Raw genomic sequence first — 18,501 nt, 5'->3', positions numbered from 1 at the left:
GATTTCTCATTACAGCAACCAGTAAATCATTTTAAGAGTATAATTTATTGAGTACAAATTCTGAAATAATATTTTTATTTCTTAGGGTGAATGTGATAAAAGCTATGGATCTGAATTTGTCTTCAGTGATCATGCAAAAGAACTTATTGTAGGAGAGATTTTTGTTAGAGTTTATAATGAAGTTCCCACATTCCAGTTAGAGGTAAGATTCGGTTTTTACTTTAGGTTTAAAATAGAGATGTTAATAAACAAATATTTATAAGAATCACATATTTCAGAACAAGCAAAGGTAACCTAGTAATTTTGATATTTAATTCCAGTCAGACATAACTTGCATGATATATGGCAGTGGTGGCGAACCTATGGCACGGGGTGCCAGAGGCGGCACTCAGAGCCCTCTCTGTGGGCACGTGCACCGTCGCCTCAGTCCTAGGGTTTTATAAAATCTTTTCGCTTTAGGTCTCTGCTGCCGTGTACAAAAAAAAAAGGTTCAATCAATCAGTCAATTTCAACTTCTCGCGGGAAAAAAAAAGATCTTGCAAAGTTGGAATTGATTGATTGAACTTTTTAGTCCCACCCAGTCTGCTGTTACCATCGCAGCCACACCCATCCAATGGCCACACCCACCCAATGGGCCACACCCACCAGCACCCGACGATGCATAAGTGGGTTTTGGGATGCAGTTTGGGCACTCGGTCTCTAAAAGGTTCGCCATCACTGATATATGGGATTAATGCTTCCAAATGTTTGGTGAATACCATTTTGATTATTTATATAACCAATTTATTTATTAAAACCATTTGGTTGCCTAATAAAGTTGAGAAAGGATAGTAGTCTATTATAAAAATGTTTGTTTATGCCTTAACTCAATTTGTGTAAAGTTTTAAAAATATGTTTTCTTTTTATTTACCTACTGAAATTTCTTGATTCTTTTATTATCCTGCAGCTTCCAAAAGCATTTGCTGCCAGCCTTTTGGATTATATAGGGTCACAAGCCCAGTATCTTTATACGTTAATGGCCATAACTCAGACAGGGAAAGTTGAGTCTAACCAACATGGAGAGCGACTCAGAAGAGTTGAAATGGCTCTGGAAGCTCTGAGAAACGTGATAAAGCACAACCCAGGTAAATGATGCATGAGGCATTTTTTAACAGGTGTGTGTGTGTGTGTGTGTGTGTGTGTGTACATCACATGCATATATACATGCACACTCTCTTTAAAAACAATCTGGGAATTTAAATGCAAACTCATTCATACATCTTATAAATAAATTACAAATTACAATAAATGTCCAATTTTAATGAAGTCTTTAAAAACTGTTCATTAAAAATTCAATTTTTTTTATTTCTGTAGGTTCAGAATGTGTATGCATAGGTCACTTTAAGCTATTGTTTTCCCTTCTACGTATCCATGGAGCTGGTCAGGTGCAACAGTTGGCTCTGGAGGTATAGTAATTATCACTGTTACCATTTTTTAAATGTTATAGAGTCTTGATTATATTTGGTTGTTTAGCCTTCATCAGCTTAGTGCCTCCAGTATAATGGAGTACAACTTTTGTGTTAGAGCATTAGATTGGAGAGTGGTGACATTAATGAACCAAGATTATGCTGTGTATGAAACCAGTATTGATTCTGATTATGAAAATAGTAAGTGGTTTTCTGGACAAAACAGATCTGGTTCAAGGCCAAATACCATTAATGCTTACCATTCTCGACTTATGACCACAATTAAGCTCAAAATTTGCTAAGCAAAACATTTGTTAAATGCTTTTGCCCCATTTTATGACCTGTCTTGACACAGTTGTTAAATGAATCATTGCAGTTGTTAAGTGATCTGACTTCCCCATTGAGTTGCTTGTCAGAAGGTCACAAAGGTGATCACATATCCCTGTAACACTGCAATTGTCATAAATATAAATCAGTTGCCAAATGTCTGAATTTTGATCACATGATCTTGGGGATGCTGCAATAGTTGTGTGAAAAATAGTCATATGTCAGTGCCATTATCATTTCAAAGAGTCACTAAACAAACTTGTTAATCAAGGACTATTTGTAATAATAATGTAATACTAAATTGAATTTATTATTAATTTTTGATTAATTGGAATAGGCTACAAGACAAGAAGCAAGCAAATTGAAATAAAAATGTAAATTCAGTTGGAGATTTGCTACAGTTGAAGAAGAACCATTTTTCTTGCCATAAAAATTCATCTTTAAAATTCAGAATATATTTTTCAGCATACATTCCATATTTGTTCTAGACTCATCCAAATTAGGCTAAATTTTGCTAATCTAGTTTTGTTTTCTTTAATAGGTGGTGAACATAGTGACAAGTAACCAAGATTGTGTAAATAATATTGCAGAAGCAACAGTTCTTTCCAACTTACTAGCTCTCCTGCATTCATTACCTTCAAGTATGTGGATCACGTTTTAATTTATTGAGGTTCTTTCGTGTTTGCTCTTTAGCTAAATAGTACAAAAAGAGGAATTTTTAGATACAAAAAAATTAAAAAAACAAATATTTGTGTCTTGAGGAGTATACTGACCTTAGCTTGTGTTATTTTATCTAAGAATGATACAAACTCAATTTAGAAAGGCATATATATTTGTCTTTTAAGGCTAACTCTTGGAAGATTTAATAGCAAGTGTTACATCATACTGTAGCTGACCATATATTAACCTAGTCAAATAGTCCTCAGGTCAAACATATTCTTGGCAACAGTATGAAAGCTCTTCGTTATTACCTTCAGTCAGGATGGTTTGGTTTTTTTCTCCTATTTTTCAATCTAGAGTTTGGCCTTCCATCTAGATAATAATCAGGTGTAGACTATACTTATCTTTTTGAGATTAGCCAAGGTTGGCTAACTATTACTGCCTGCTGGAAAATCTCATAAAATACTGATAATTAGATAATTAAGAAGAAGGCATAAGGGGTATTTTTGCTAGATTAATTACTACTGTCATACTTTCAACAGAAAAGCAGCTGCTGAATTTTGGATAGTCGCAGAGTTATAATGTCTTTCTTAATAGATGCACATTACATACAGAAAGAATTCCGTTGAATTAGTAAGATTGCAGAAAAGATATAACATAAAAGTTAATTATTCTAGTTGCTATAGAACAGTATATTCTTGAAATAAAATCTGAGATTGATGTCCACCTGTGAAATGCCTTATGTATAACAAAAAAAAAAAAAGGAAATCCTGCAAATTCTGTTGTATTCTCTTAGTCTATGTCAAATAGCTAACTATAAGGTTTCACAAATTTGTTAATTTTGGCAGGTCGGCAGCTAGTTCTTGAAACTCTGTATGCTTTGACATCTAGTACCAAAATAGTTAAAGAAGCTATGCTAAAAGGTATGACACATTGTTTGCTGTGGTATTATTACAATTTTTTTGTTGAATTCAAAATTAATAGCTCCAAACTTCCTGTAATTAGAAATATTAGCAGTTCTGTACTTTTTTAGGTGCATTAATCTACTTACTTGATATGTTCTGTAATTCAACACATCCACAAGTTCGATCTCAGACAGCAGAGCTTTTTGCTAAAATGACAACAGACAAGCTGGTTGGTCCAAAGGTAAGTATAGCATTATCAGCAGATGTTTCACAGATGTTTTAAAAGCAACCGAAGACATGCATACCATATAGTATATACATAATGTCTTGGATTTGACTTGAAATAAACTTCTCATAAATGTTGGACTCTTATAGGACTTGAAATAATTTAATTGGATGGCCAGAAATAAATGGCATGAGCTTATCTTCCAATTGCACTATGAGGAAGGCATCTCTTCTAGTAATTTATTTTTTAAAAAAAACTTATTTTGCTTCATGCCACTATACAGTTCACTTGTTCGATTAACTGGAACACTAATAGCTATGACAAATGTGTAAGCTCTGCGTCTGTGCGTGTATGTTTTTCCCCTTAGGTTAGAATTATCCTAATGAAATTTCTACCTGGTGTCTTCATGGATGCTATGAGAGATAATCCTGAAGCTTCTGTTCACATTTTTGAAGGAACACATGAAAATCCAGAGTTAATATGGAATGACAACTCCAGAGAGAAAGTATCTACAACCGTTCGTGAAATGATGCTAGAGTATGTCACAATAAAAATAATTTCTCTACTTTCTAGTTAGATTTTTTTATACAGTTTAGCCAAGCTTTGATTCAATTTTAGAATCTTCTAGAAATGCAGGCTAAAATCTAATATCATGCAAACAATGGATATAAAAAGTTTACTCATCCCTATTAAAATGCCAGGTTTTTGAGATGTAAAAAAAATCATCTGATTTTTGACCAAGATAAATCGCCTCAGATTTTTTTCAGCATTTAATGTAACATATAAGTTGTACAATTAAATTGATAAACAACTCTCTTTTAGAGGATAAAATAACAATAAATCAAATACAATAACGTGGTTGCATAAGTGTACACACCCTCTTATAAGTAGTTCAGAATTAATCAATTCTGATATTTAATAGTCAGTATACATCTCCCATCAATTAAAGTGACTCTGATCAAACCCATATAACATTCAGCTGTTCTAGTAGGATTTTTCTGATATTTACTCAGCTGCCTCTTGCAGCAAAAGCCATACAAAGAGTTTACAAAATAATAAAAGAATCTCACTGTTGGAAGGTATTGATTAGAAGAAGAGTACAAAAAAAATTCCAAAGCATTGAATACACAATGGAACACAGCGATGATAATCATCATCAAGTGGAGAAAATATGGCACAACAGTGAGATTCTCCAGAATTGAATGTCCCTCCAAATTTTTCTTTCTTTTTCTGGAAACTTTTTAGTTTATTCAAAAAAAGATTAAAATACAATACACCAAAATATTTAAAAAAGGACAAAAGAATAAAAAAACCAAAAAAGACATTTTTAAAAAGCCCAAATAATAACCTCAATTGGTCTCAGATCAAATATCCACATTTGTTTCTTCTCTTACCAATTGCTGATTGAATACAGTAAGTCCAATGTCCAAAGCCAATCTGTCTTCCTCAAGAAAACCAGATAAAATAATTCCTCAGTTAGATGTATTAGATCCATTTCCCACTCTCCTTTAAACCCCCTTTTTAAAAAAAAATATTTACCACTTGTCCACCCAAAGAGTTCTCTGCTAATAAAAGCATAATGTTAAGCTTCCGAAAGGTGTATGGAGTTATTTCTGATTCTATATTTCTTTCCGGCCAGTTTACAGCTGGGAAACCACATTTTATCTCAATGTTTTCCACTGTCTGTGTTACTTCTGTTTCTACATTTCTTCCCAACAAATCTACTTTGAAAACAATTTCTTCTTGTAGATTTAAAATATTTAATGTCTGTTTTTTTTTAATTTTTGATCTTTATAAGTTCATCAAACCTCTTAGAAATAACTCAGCTAAAGGTTGCATGTTGCTAGCCTGACTGTTTTCAGAAAAATTAATATTTTCCCCTCTTTTTAAAGGCACTTTAAACTGCAGAGGGACAACCCTGATATCAACTGGAAGGTAAAAAATATCTTAACATACATGTAATTAAAATCTTTACATTTTGTTTTATGTTGTTGCTTGTGTCTATCCATTTTCATTCTGTGCAAATTTTCTTTCATTGCCTGCTTTGATTGTCATATTGGGACTATGTGAATTATATTTCCTAAAGCTGGTACACTCAAAATACATCAGTGTGCAACTCTTATTTCTAGCTAATGTGATTATTTGCAGGGCAATATTGGGGAAGTAGAAACAGTATATTTTAGATTGGTTGCTTCAGAACAGCATTTTAGCAGGTATAATATATTAAATAGGTAAGCTGGAGTTCCTCTCTTCCCTAATCACCACCTATCCAGGCTAGGCCCAAACTATCCATTATAGATTTCCTATTCAGTGATAAGATTTGCAAAGTAATTTAGTAGGTATGCTTGGTTTCAGTTATGAATAAGTCTTTATGCTAGATATTCTAACTTTCTTCCTTTTGCCCATAAGTAATAAATAAAAAAATAGCTGAAACTTTATGTCAGAGAAGCAGAATAACTTTTTTTCTTCTTTTTTGGGTTGATTTAGTTGCCTGAGGACTTTGCTGTAGTATATGGTGAAGCAGAGGGTGAACTTTTTGTAGGGGGTGTCTTCCTAAGAATCTTTATTGCCCAGCCGGCCTGGGTCCTACGGAAACCTAGAGAATTTCTCATTGCCCTATTAGAAAAATTCACTGAACTACTGGAGAAGAATAATCCCCATGTAAGTTTAGTTTCCAAGTTTAACTTCAGCTTTGTGTAATTGTTAATTTAAATTTTTGAAAATGGTAATAGAATCCTTCTCAGTCATGGAAGAAGAAATAAATTTGAATTGTTATACTCACTTATACTCATTATTTTAAAATTGAGTATTTCTGTTAATAGCAGCATTCACTGAAGTAGACTTACATAGAGTTAATAAAATTTTACTTTTGAAGAAATCTGTTAGTTTTTTTTATTCTTCTGGTAATAGAATATTTTATACTGACTAACAGTTGAAAATGATAAAAGGCATTAATATAGATTGAAATCAGTGAAGCCTATGAAAAGTTTTTCAAATGTCCAAAATAAATTAGCAGCAGTACATCATGAAATGTATGCATAATTGATTCATTATTCATAACAACTTGTATACATACAATAAGAACTATTTATGCAGCTTGGACTTTCTCCAAGGTAAGTTTCAAACCCTGAAAACTACCTGGAGGTATAGTTTGATCAATAAGGGAAGCTATATTGTGAATACAGTTTTAAAATTCCATTCATGTAACTTGTGAGTACCATTCAATCATATTTTTCAATCTGATTAACGTGATTAAAGTTTAACCTGGTTGGTGTGCCATTGTATAATTTACTTCCTTTGTGTTTTGAAATAGGGGGAAACTTTGGAAACAATAACAACAACAACTGTATGCCTCTTTAATGCTCAGCCTCAGCTAGCAGACCAGGTCCCTGCACTGGGTCATCTTCCCAAGATTCTCCAAGCTATGAATCATAAGAATAATGCTATTCCTAAAAGTGCTATGCGAGTCATACACATACTATCTGATAATGAGGTATGCAGCCTTAAGTCACCATAAAAGGTGTATGTTTGTCAGTTGGCGTTCTACAAGAGGGTCACTCTTTCCCTACAGTTACTTCTTTTGGGTTGTTGTGTGTCTCTCATATATAAATTAGGTAATCCATCTTTGTGCTGAGACAGTTATTGGGCATACTAACCTGGTTGAATACAAAATAGTGCGAACACATTGAGATGCCACACATATGAGGGTATCAATATGGCAATTTTTTTGAAGGTAGGTTTTTAAATATCACTACTCATGTCCTTTTACCTGCCTATTCAGTGATTGTAGTACCAACAGTCAATTACTTATTGCAGATAAACAGGCAAAGCCAAGGGACAGAATTAAATGAATTATCAGCCCACAATTGTTATGTTCCAGTATTAATTGACTAAATTCTTGTATATAGGCTTGAACAATAAATCTTCTTAATTGCAACATAACATATTCTGATTCTTTGTGTTCGACATTAATCTAGTCAACTAGTGTTCAGTGCTAAATTGACAGTAGATAATGGTCAGTGGAATTCAAGAGGAGTTGGACTTAGACAGTTTGTGGAAAAATAACGATTTCAGGCTGATACTTTTTTAATTCCACTTTCCTGGTTTTCTCTGTTCATCTTCTCTACTTATTCTAGTTAGTAGAGTGCAAGCAAGCTTTCTTCATGAACAGGCTGAAAAGGAATATAGAACAAAGCTCCTAAGATTGTTTCTAATATTTCTGCTGGATTTTCTGCTGAACTCTCTTTGAATCCTCAGTCAGGAATTCAAAGAAATCTTTAACTTGGGTAGTTGCAAGATATTAATATTTGGCAAACTTTTGTTTTTATAGCTTTGCGTTCGTTCAATGGCAATGTTAGAGACCATTGGCCCTATGATGAATGGAATGAAGAAACGTTCAGACACTGTTGGCATAGCCTGTGAAGCACTTAATCGAATGTTTCAAAAGGAACAAAATGATCTAGTAGTCCAAGTAAGCAAATTTTGTAAATTTCTGATAAAATGGCACTTTGATTTATGATTATAGTTGTGCATTTTCCCCTATTTATTTATATTTACTTTATGTCCCTGTCTCACTATCCCAAGTGACTCTGGGTGACTTACAATAATATAAAATCATAGACAAAGATATTAAAAGCATTAAAACTAAGGTTAACAATTAAACAAATAAGAGATTAAAACCAAGAGTATGGATGTTATGGGGGTGGACATTTGTCTCTCATTCAATCAACCATCTCCAGCATAGCGCACCCCCTTAGAGGCACAGAGAGAGCCAGGTTTTAAAACTTTTCCAGAAAGGTGGAGGGGGATCTAGCTTCTGGAGGTAAGCTGTTCCAGAGAGCAGGGACCATGACAGAGAAGACTTTTCTACTTGACTCTGCTGATCAGAATTCCTTGGATTATCTGGCACTGTATTGTCAACAATGTTACTTTATGAAGATTAATTTTTTGTGGAATTTTTGTCTATGATTATGTTGTTACTATCAAATGTTATGAAAATGATGAACGCTCAAGACATGCAAGATTCCCCAGCATTTATATTTCAGTCAAATTTGGCAGGTATATAAATAATGAAAGTATGGTAGTTTAAGAGACATAGAAAAGCTGAAATAGGTTCAGAGAAGAATTTCATTATGACGCTAGGCCTGAAAATTAAGCTCTCTGATGAATAGTTAAAGAATGTGAGGATCCATAGCTTGCAACAGAAAATGATTGGAGATATGCTAGTTGTCTACGAAAATATAGAGTATTGCCATATGTAGGAAAGGACAGACCTATTCTCTGAATACAGGAGAGGAACCAGAGAGATGAAATTAAAAATAGAGAATTCAAGCCAAATATTAAGAGACATTATTGGCAGAGCATTAAGCTGTTTGTCTAAAACAGAGCTGGGGAACTATGGCCCCTTTATGACTTGTGGACTTCAGGTCCCAGAATTCCTGAACCTAAAACAATGTTGTATCCCTCAAACAGGTTGGATAACCCCTGTTAAGAAAGGATTCCTACATAGGATTACACATCATCTTTAAAATTCCTTCCAGTGCATGTATTCTATGATTCCACATTTGAACTCAATTTATTTTAATTTGCTATTGAAATATTTTTAACTTCAGCTAAATGGCAGTAGGAAGGCTCACAGAATTCTTAATCAAAATGTCTTAGTCTGAATTTAAGAATATGCTCATATTGTCTTGCAGGCCTTGAAAGCTGATTTAGTACCCTATCTCTTAAAATTGCTTGAAGGTGTTGGCCTTGAGAATCTGGAAAGCCCTTCAGCTACAAAAGCTCAAATTGTTAAAGCACTGAAATCAATGACTCGTAGTTTACAATATGGAGAACAGGTAAAATCCCAAGCATGTCTTAAATTCATTTTAGAGCACACGGAATAAGAAGATTCATTGTAACTTTTATTTTGAAAATACAAGTTCTTCTGTGGAGTTATAAAAACTGAGGATGTAGTAAAACCAAAAATGATACTAAGCTAATTTCCATAAGGATAAGTGAGCCCTCTCCAATTACCTTACCTATACAGCAAATACAATAAATTGTTCTCTATTTCCTCACTTTTGTAGGTGAATGAAATCCTGTCTCAATCTTCTATATGGAGTGCCTTCAAAGATCAGAAACATGACTTGTTCATATCTGAAACTCAGACAGCAGGATACCTCACAGGTTAGTATACATTTCCACTGAGGGCTTGTTGACTGTCCTTCCTTGTTTTATTCATTATATTGTTTGTCTATCCTTGAAAGATCGCTTGATTGACTTCTAGTTGGTTTTCATGTTGTTAATGAAATTGCTACATAGTACAATACAGGCTAAAATAATGTTCCCATATCTGATGGTTCACATCTGAATAGATGATTGTGAAAGCAGTAACAAATACTTGAAGGGTCTAAGAAATAAATGAAAAGGTGACTTTCTTTCGAATCTAGCTTTAATTCCTCAAAAGGATTACAGGATTGTTTCAAGCATCAGACAACAAAGCGTTCTCAAAATGTGATGAAGTTTATGCTTCACTTTTTGCTTCAAAGTGCTTTGCCGTCTGTACTTCCCTTGCTTCTGGTTTCTTTCTCTCTCAGGTATCTCCTCTCCTTCCCTTCTATCTGGTAGCAGTCCCCTTCATCTCAGAAGTGGGCTTTAGATCTCCTTTGGCAGGCAGCTTGCTAAACTTCTCTCTTGCACTCACTAAAGCAGGTAGATACCGTTTTGCTCAGTGCATGTAGCCTCTGCGCTATCCCACAGATTACATGCTTACAAGATGCATGATGTACCATTGTAGCAAACATATGGCTGTTTTAAATTGGTGCAAAATGCTGTAGTTGCTGCCATGCTTTTGGGGTCATTGATTTCAGGCTTCCAAATTACAGCTGTCTAAACAAGAATTTTTATATTTATATATGTATAAAAATCTATTTTCAATTATGTCAAAGCATTATCTAAATAATGCTTGAAGATACATATGGGAAGAATGGAAATCTGAACTCTGAGAGCAGACTGCTTATAATTAATGTAGCTAAAGGGATTTGAAAACAAAAACTGTCGTGCCACAGATAAAACAAGTAATCTTAGTCTGGTCTGAACTAACCTAACAACATACTTAACAGTGTGATTTTTTTCCCCCTTATGGAACAGGTCCTGGAGTTGCTGGCTATCTTACTGCAGGGAGGCCTTCATCTGTTATGCCCAATGTTCCACCTCCTGTAGATCACGAAGCTGGAGATATTGGCTAAAGGATATGAATGGCCTATACAAGGGACTCAAAGGCAAAGATTTATTGGCTTAAACCTTTAGAATAAATTTTGCCTGCCTTTCCCAGTTTCAAAACAGTGTTATTCCTTTTTCTATGAATATATTTTTTTTTTAGAAAATTTACAGTTCTACTGCATTGTAACATAAAAGAGTACTTTGTGGATCAGCCTAAAAGAGTACACAAGATTTTTTTTTCTTGCTGTACATAAGCACATTTATTTCTTTATATTTTTGTTTACAAGACTGTGAATCAAAACAATTTTCCTAGTATTTTGTATTATATATGAACTAGCATGACTGAAGTTGAACTGCAGTCTCAAAGAATTGGCTAAATCATTTGATCCTCCGAAATTGCACTAGAAGGTTCTTTCTTCAATGCTTCAAGTTGGACTCGATCATCCTCTGAGAACTTGACTGGCTTGGTGTTGTTTGTCTACGTCCCCAATCACTAGCATAAATAAGATCCTTGTGTGTTAACTGGCTTTACCAAATCAAAAAACTAAAATACAGCAAAATGATATTTAAAAATGACATGGTATATAAAAGCATTGTGTAATTGTGATATGTTCTATACATTATTAAGTATATAAAACTTTCTATATTGAATGTACATTATTCAAATCATTCATATGTACATAAAATTTAAAAGAATAAAGGGAACTGAAAGCCTTGTTGAAACAAACTTGTATTACTGTTTCATTTCTTGGTAAAACTAAAAAGAAAATCAAGAGACTTTTATAAACAAAATGGTGTATTTTTATGTTAATACAGGTTCTAGTGGCATGAGGTAAGACAGAATTATTCAGTTATTTTTAGAGTTCTAGCTAGACATCACAAGAACTGTCAGCAACAGATAAAGACAAGAACAGATATTTCTACAAAACATGGGGAATGGGAATTGTAGGGGGAAAATTAGATCAGAATTTTCCTCCACTATACAGTTATATGTTGGCAGATGGTCAGCACTGTTTCTGCTATTTGTATAAGTGCCAGTTAATCCTTTTGTAAAACTGACAACAAAGGAGGCCATGGGTTGCAATGTGAAATTAGAATGACAAACAAAGTTGGCAGTTTTTCCTGTAATTTCCATTTTACAAAGGCTGCTATGAATTTGCCACTTTTTTCTTTTTTCAGGATTGGAATTACTAATTACTTATTGCACATTATCTTAAGAAATACAATAACTGGTATTTAACTGCTAAAACCAGTTTAATCAAAGAACAGGGCTCAAAATACCTACATGTTTTTTCTAATGGAAAATAACCCAGGAAAATAACTTTTATTTGAATGATTTCTGAAACAAGTTTATAATATAACAAGTTTATAATAACAAGTTTATAATTGTTCACTGACCAGCAGACTAGGGAGGGTCAAATCAGCTAGAAGAAAATGGAGTATAAAAATAAGAAAACTCCAGAATTTTTTTTAAACAACCTGCTATAAATGCAAAATGCTACTACTATGCCATTTAATTTGAACAGATAAATTAGCTGTGATCTTCATCACTGTCGCGTTTGTTCAGGAGTACCTGAGTTAAATAGTTGTTGCCACCAAGATACCCACACTTTCTAGAACTAAGAGTTTTGCTCAGGAATGTTCTTGTTCACTGAATTATTTATTTGATAAATATAAAATCAATCGGCTCAGTCATTAAAATTATATTTTATTGTTTAAAGCAGATTACAAAAAAGGTTGGATATGTTAATTTATTTGTTGTTGCCCATTTCCAAAGATTTAAATTTACCATAGCTTAAAAAGAATAACTTCACCAGAGATAAAATGAATGGCCATCTTAGTAACATAGTATAGTATAAGTATATAAGTATAATATAGTGTACTTTCATTTTCATTATCCCCAACAGCAAACAGCAGGGGTGATGAATTCTGTGGGATGATTTAGCAACACTTGTGCTCTTATTCTAGTTTTGCAATTAAATGACTCAAATTTTCTGCAGAAATAAAGACAAATTACTAAAATTTAATCAAAGTTTTGGAATGTTCCTCTTTAAGGCATCGTGCTTAATTTTTTAAAAAATGCTGTGTGGAGGAAGGTTATGACTTCTCATTGCCATCACAAAATAAAATAGTTGTTACAGATGTGCATTCAGTTCCCTGGCTTGGTCGAGCAGTTCTAATTTTGCAATTGCTGAGAGATGAACTTCATCAGGCCCATCTGCCACACGCAAAGTCCGAACATAGGCAAACCTGTAAAAATATTAAGATTGTGCCAATTCAACAATACAGAACAGAGCTTGGTAGCTGCTATTTTAGCACTCTTTCTAATCATAATATTGGAATATTCAATGACTGCTTTACGTAAAGGCAAAAACAGCAAAAATTTAGTTAAGTCTATAGTTTTAATAGTGTTAATTAAGCTTTAACAAGACAGTGTATGTTTGGTAGAATCACATCTTTTTGGCCAAAACAAATGACTGAGTGGGATGACTGAAGTTCTAGGAGAGACAAATCTTTTGAACTAAAAACTTAAGAAATAGTAACATGCATGCCTACATACAGTTACCGTGCCTTAAAATTAACATCTCTGTTGTGATTTGAAATTTAATTTAGCTTAAAGCACAATAAAGATAAACTTATTTAAATAAACTATCCTCAGATCAAAATATTTTCAATCATGCTTGGGCACTGCCTTGATTTGCCAAAACAGAAGATTTAAGAATTTAGTAGCCATTACATATGGAGAGTTCTAGCAGGGCTGAGATGGTGCTAGTATTTTTCACTTACATTTGAGCCAATGGGAAGTCTTCTGAGAATCCAGCAGCACCACAAATTTGAATAGCACAATCTATCACCTTAAGGACTGTTCGGGGTGCCATCACTTTGATCATAGCGATCTGTGAAGTGAGTTAGATTAGTGTAGGAATAAAGTCATTCGTGGAAGCTGAATTTTGAATATAAGGAGGTAAAAAGTTGGATTTTTAACTGTTTCTAAGCCTGAGAGATTCTAAGTGGGACATAACAAAGGGGAATAGGGCATTGTTAATATGGGTATCAATCCTACCTTGAGACTTTTGTTAATAAAATTCCCTATTTACAACCCTGTGGTCCCTTATTTCATTGCTTTCTTAAATCAACACAAATAAATAATTGCATAGTAGAGCACAACCACAAGAATGGGATAATCTTATCAAACTTGGTCCAAACAAGACAGAGTCACGCTTCATTTAGCCACAAAGTACATAAAGTCTTGGGCACTATTTATAATATGGATTTAATAGTATAATAGAATTTAACCAAGTTTACCAATAAAAGGTTTAATTCTTTGAAAGTCTACTTTGAGAGGTAGATAATGAGCTAGATAATTATCAATTGGTTAATTGACTGTTGACATCAGTTCACATCATTGGCAAATTTAAGGCCATTGATTTAAATCACGGGTGTCAAACTCGTCACGTGATATGTCATGACGTATCTTTTTGCATTGCCAGCAATGGGGTGGGCACGGCTTCGATATGATGAAACCGGCCCTCAGGCCGACAGTTTGACACCCCTGATTTAAATTAACAAACCACATACAGACCAAATTAAGAATGTAGTCTATTATGTTTCTCAAGTATATGCAAATGTTGATGAAAGCCACCGTTTTCTTTCATTCTCAGCAAAAACATTTTCATTAATTTAATTCAATACCTGATAGTTTGCCCCTTCTTGCCCCATCCCCTATACCAGGGGTGTCAAACTCGCAACATCACATGACGTGTCATGACATATCGCCACTTTTTTTCCATTGCCGGCAATGGCTGGGTGTGGTTTCGGCATGACACATCCAGCCCACGGGCCAGCAGTTTGACACCCCTGTCCTATATAAAATTTTAGTCCTGTTACCTCTTTCCTGGCTGCTTTATTGCCCATGGCATCTATTTTATTGGCTGCTTTCAGTATAAGCAACCTTGCCTGTTCAATGGCAATGCGGCACTCAGCAATCCAGTGAGCAACAACTTCCTATAAGAAAAGGCAAAAAGCAAATTAGAAAATGCAGTTTAAATACAAAACCACACACTGTTCAGTTTAAAAAAAAGTGGTCTTACTTTGCCACCCTGTGCCTCTTCTTATCAACTTCATGTCCATCTTCAAGTTGCAAAAAGAGTTTTTATATGCAAGACTATAGAATTAGGTTGTGAACTCACATGATGATAGAGTTTCTTCCCAAATGTGACCCTCTGCGCTGATCGTTCACACAGGATCCGGAGAGCAGTTTCACCTGCTCCAATTGATCTCATACAGTGGTGAATACGGCCTGGTCCAAGTCGTCCTTGAGCTATTTCAAATCCTCTTCCTTCTCCTGTGTTACAAAAAAGAAAAGGGTTTTTCTTCTTTTTCCTTTGTGTGAAATAATTTGCTACCTTGGAATGCAAAAGTTCTGACTGATAACAATTTTCTAGGAACAGAAAAGTATGGACACTTTTCTTGACAAGGTTTTTCAGAAGTGATTGCCATTGCTTTCTTCCTAGGACAGAGAGAGTGACTGGCCCAAGGTCAACCAGCTGTCTTTGTGCCTAAGGTGGATTAGAACTCCTGGTCTCCCAGTTTCTAGCCTGATTTCTTAATCACTACACTGAATTGGCTCGCTCATGTATCATGCAATTGGGTAAAGTTCAAAAAGGCATAGCAAAGTTGGTTCCTCCCAGCTCAGGTAATACAGGTTTCTTGATAATCCAGTAACTATCAGAAGAAGAGGAAATTCAAGACTCACCCAGTATCAGATGGGTGGCAGGGACTCGAACATCATTAAAATGTATTTCAAAATGTCCACCATTAAAATAATCTATAAAATAATGAAAACAATCAAGTATCAATTGAGAAAGATTGCCAGCAGTGTTATTTTTTAAAAAAAGATCTAATACAATAACAGAGTTAAGTCATTCTCTCTTTGGAGAACTGAAACAAAAATAATACAGCAAAGAACCCATCAAATGCATGCAGCATTTGAGAAATGTAGTATTTCTGCACAGTTTAAAGTCAACAGCCTACCTACCTGAAATCAGCATATGCAACGCTTTTAAAAAAGCAAATTTGTTTACACCATCATGGCTGCCATCTTTCCTTTTTTTTAAGATCATCTTGTTAATACCCATGTTCTCTCTCATTCTCTCTTCAAACTCCGCGTAAAGTTAAAAAATCCACTCCATTAACCTTACAACAGACTTCCCTCAGAACTTCAGGAAACCCACTGCATCCCACATATTTTTGCTCACTGCAGCTCAGCTTTATTTTTCCAATATAGATGGTACAAATACAATTCCATGCATTCACCAGATATACATAGAGGCCTTTATATCCCCCCCAGCCCCCTTTTCTTCCTACAGCTCAGAAATCTGACAAATATTCAGACTCAACTTTATGCACTCAAGGTACAAGTGACTGACAACTCCACTTACCAAAGTACCCAAAGACTGAAAGAGGCCTTATAAGTTTCACTCCAGGTGTATCCATTGGTACAATAATCATACTATGCTGTTTATATCTAATTGAAACAAAAGTAATAAGTGATACTGAATACTGAATATGACAGTAACATAAGACATTCTGGAGCAATATTAATTTCTAAACATTTATTATTATTTTTCCTACATGCATAGATAGTTGTGGTCCTTGGTGCTCTCTGAGCTTGCTTGTTTTCTTGCAGACGTTTCATTACCCAGACTAGGTAACATCAGTGCTCAATATAAACTGACAGCAAACTGCACTCCTTACTAGCAATGATAATGTTACCTAGTTTGGGTATTGAAACGTCTGCAAGAAAACAAGCAAGCTCAGAAAGCACCAAGGACCCTTCACGTCAACCTTGAGCTACAAATATTCTCCTTTAATAGAGCAGCAACCTAGAAGTTATTGACAGTATCTTAGTGGCTGGGTAAGAATGTTGTAGAAAATTGCTCAACAGTATGTTATACAAAAAAATGAATGTTGTTTCTTGTTCCATACTTATTTCAAATACAAATAGACCATTTCTTCTTACTTGGATGCAGAAGAATTTTTATCTTTGCCCATTACAATAGCAAACTTGCAGTTGGGATTTCCAGCTCCTGAAAAAATGAACATAAAAAGAATTTCTTGGTTGAAAGCTTTATCATTGGGTTAAGAATCTACTTTTCAGAGAAAGAAATACAGAGACATTCATCGATCTTGCTTTCTAGTAAATATGCAACTTTTGATTTAAAAGCATCAGTTAAAGAGAATATTCCTCGTGTGAAAACCTGGAGAACCGCTTCCAAATATGACAAATATTACTAGCCATTTGTAGAAAAAGCTTTATGATAATATAAGATCATGTTTGCACTAAGGCAGAAATCCAGAAGATTTAGCTGATCATCCCTGATCCACAAACAGCCAATGTTACTAGCTTTTCTAATGGTTTTGGACTGTGTCATTAATATAGATGAAGCAAAATATACCTTAAAAAGACAAATTTGAGTAATAATTTATTGTGTACATTCAGTCGTGTGATAGCTTTCTTGAGCATAAACTTGCAATCAATCAAGTTGGGTGTGGGAATATACAAAACAGACACCTATGTTCAAATCTAAGTGTTCATTCCATAGCAAGGCTAGGTAGCTGCAGACCTATATCTGTACCTGGTTTCAGGCCTAACCTTATGCATATCTGAATCTAATTTCAGGAAGTTTTCCATTTGGAGCAATAATAAGAACTATTCACCCCTTTCCTTATAGACTGCTGCCTAGATAAGAAGAAAGAGAAAGAAAGAAAACTAAAGACAGAAGAGGAAAGGGGGATTGTTGGAAGAAAAAAATGGAATGACTCATTGGACTCCATTCATCAATGCTTCATTTCCATCAGCCATTGGAACAAGACTCACATCAATATTATTCCTGTTAAATTCAGTGGGTAAAAGTTGCCCACTCCAGCCTTACAGTTCGCCAAGCTTTTCTTTTTTTCAAAGAATATTTTCCTGTCCATTTTTAAATCTGAATTACCTCCTGGCTCCAATACAGCAACTGATTTCCAGCACAATTATTATTAAAATGAAGAGTGCAAAGATATTTGTGCATGAGAAGCACAATGAATTGGAAGAAAAACAAAATCAAAGTCAGAAAACAAAAAAAATAACATTCCAGAGGCAGGAATCAAAACTTCAGCTTCCTGCTGCTAAAAGAAACGCTTTAATTATTAAATTGATTGTTATTAATTATTAAATTAAATTAAAATGTAATTCCTAACTAAGATTACAAGTACTTGGAAGAAAGAAAAATATTTCCTACTGGTCATTTTGGCAGAGATTAGCAAACTTCTCATCTTAACAATGAGAAATAGATGATAGATAGACAGGCAGTCAGGCAGGCAGACAGTTAGACATAAACAAAGATTTCTTTAGTTGAATTAAACTGTTTTCTGGACCAGATGGCATCCTGAGATTACATCCTAAAATATGATTGGTGGGATCAGAATAAAATTAAAATACGATTTTATTCCCTTAAATTAGCATTAACTCTAGTTAAGATTTTTATTTTCTAGTCATATATTTCATAATGCTATAGTAAAATTTAAATTAGGCAATCACTTCTGAACAATTGAGAAATAGATGATAACAGGGAGCTTTGAACCTTGGGAACAAGATTTAATTGTAAATATTAATTATGTAGAAATTTCCCATATACTGTATATACATTAGATCTGCCACAATCTTTTGGATCTAAGACTGGAGAAGGTG

At 34.3% G+C, this 18,501-nt stretch overlaps 2 protein-coding genes across 3 annotated transcripts in view; one reads left to right on the top strand and one right to left on the bottom strand.

The window, feature by feature from the left end:
- DNAJC13 (DnaJ heat shock protein family (Hsp40) member C13) overlaps positions 1–11,494 on the top strand; it is a 63,927-nt gene extending 52,433 nt beyond the window's left edge. For both annotated transcript variants that reach the window (XM_015823121.1, XM_029285572.1), the window contains 14 exons: positions 86–202; positions 947–1,124; positions 1,354–1,445; positions 2,314–2,413; positions 3,281–3,355; positions 3,466–3,578; positions 3,931–4,100; positions 5,456–5,498; positions 6,051–6,224; positions 6,877–7,056; positions 7,894–8,034; positions 9,260–9,403; positions 9,635–9,734; positions 10,698–11,494. In XM_015823121.1, the coding sequence (XP_015678607.1) occupies positions 86–202; positions 947–1,124; positions 1,354–1,445; positions 2,314–2,413; positions 3,281–3,355; positions 3,466–3,578; positions 3,931–4,100; positions 5,456–5,498; positions 6,051–6,224; positions 6,877–7,056; positions 7,894–8,034; positions 9,260–9,403; positions 9,635–9,734; positions 10,698–10,795 (1,725 nt within the window). In that variant the 3' untranslated portion in view covers positions 10,796–11,494. The remainder of the gene's footprint in view (positions 1–85; positions 203–946; positions 1,125–1,353; positions 1,446–2,313; positions 2,414–3,280; positions 3,356–3,465; positions 3,579–3,930; positions 4,101–5,455; positions 5,499–6,050; positions 6,225–6,876; positions 7,057–7,893; positions 8,035–9,259; positions 9,404–9,634; positions 9,735–10,697) is intronic.
- Positions 11,495–12,478: 984 nt separating this feature from the next.
- ACAD11 (acyl-CoA dehydrogenase family member 11) overlaps positions 12,479–18,501 on the bottom strand; it is a 32,245-nt gene continuing 26,222 nt past the window's right edge. The window contains exons 14-20 of the mRNA XM_015823110.1: positions 16,792–16,858; positions 16,211–16,296; positions 15,526–15,597; positions 14,960–15,114; positions 14,658–14,774; positions 13,557–13,666; positions 12,479–13,019 (exon numbers count right to left, since the gene is read on the bottom strand). Coding sequence (XP_015678596.1) covers positions 12,905–13,019; positions 13,557–13,666; positions 14,658–14,774; positions 14,960–15,114; positions 15,526–15,597; positions 16,211–16,296; positions 16,792–16,858 — 722 coding nt within the window. The 3' untranslated portion in view covers positions 12,479–12,904. The remainder of the gene's footprint in view (positions 13,020–13,556; positions 13,667–14,657; positions 14,775–14,959; positions 15,115–15,525; positions 15,598–16,210; positions 16,297–16,791; positions 16,859–18,501) is intronic.

The sequence above is a fragment of the Protobothrops mucrosquamatus genome, unplaced genomic scaffold (assembly GCF_001527695.2).
Source record: "Protobothrops mucrosquamatus isolate PMUCROS unplaced genomic scaffold, P.Mucros_1.0 scaffold_177, whole genome shotgun sequence".
Lineage (NCBI taxonomy): Eukaryota > Metazoa > Chordata > Lepidosauria > Squamata > Viperidae > Protobothrops > Protobothrops mucrosquamatus.
This window is presented reverse-complemented; position numbering and strand designations above follow the sequence as displayed.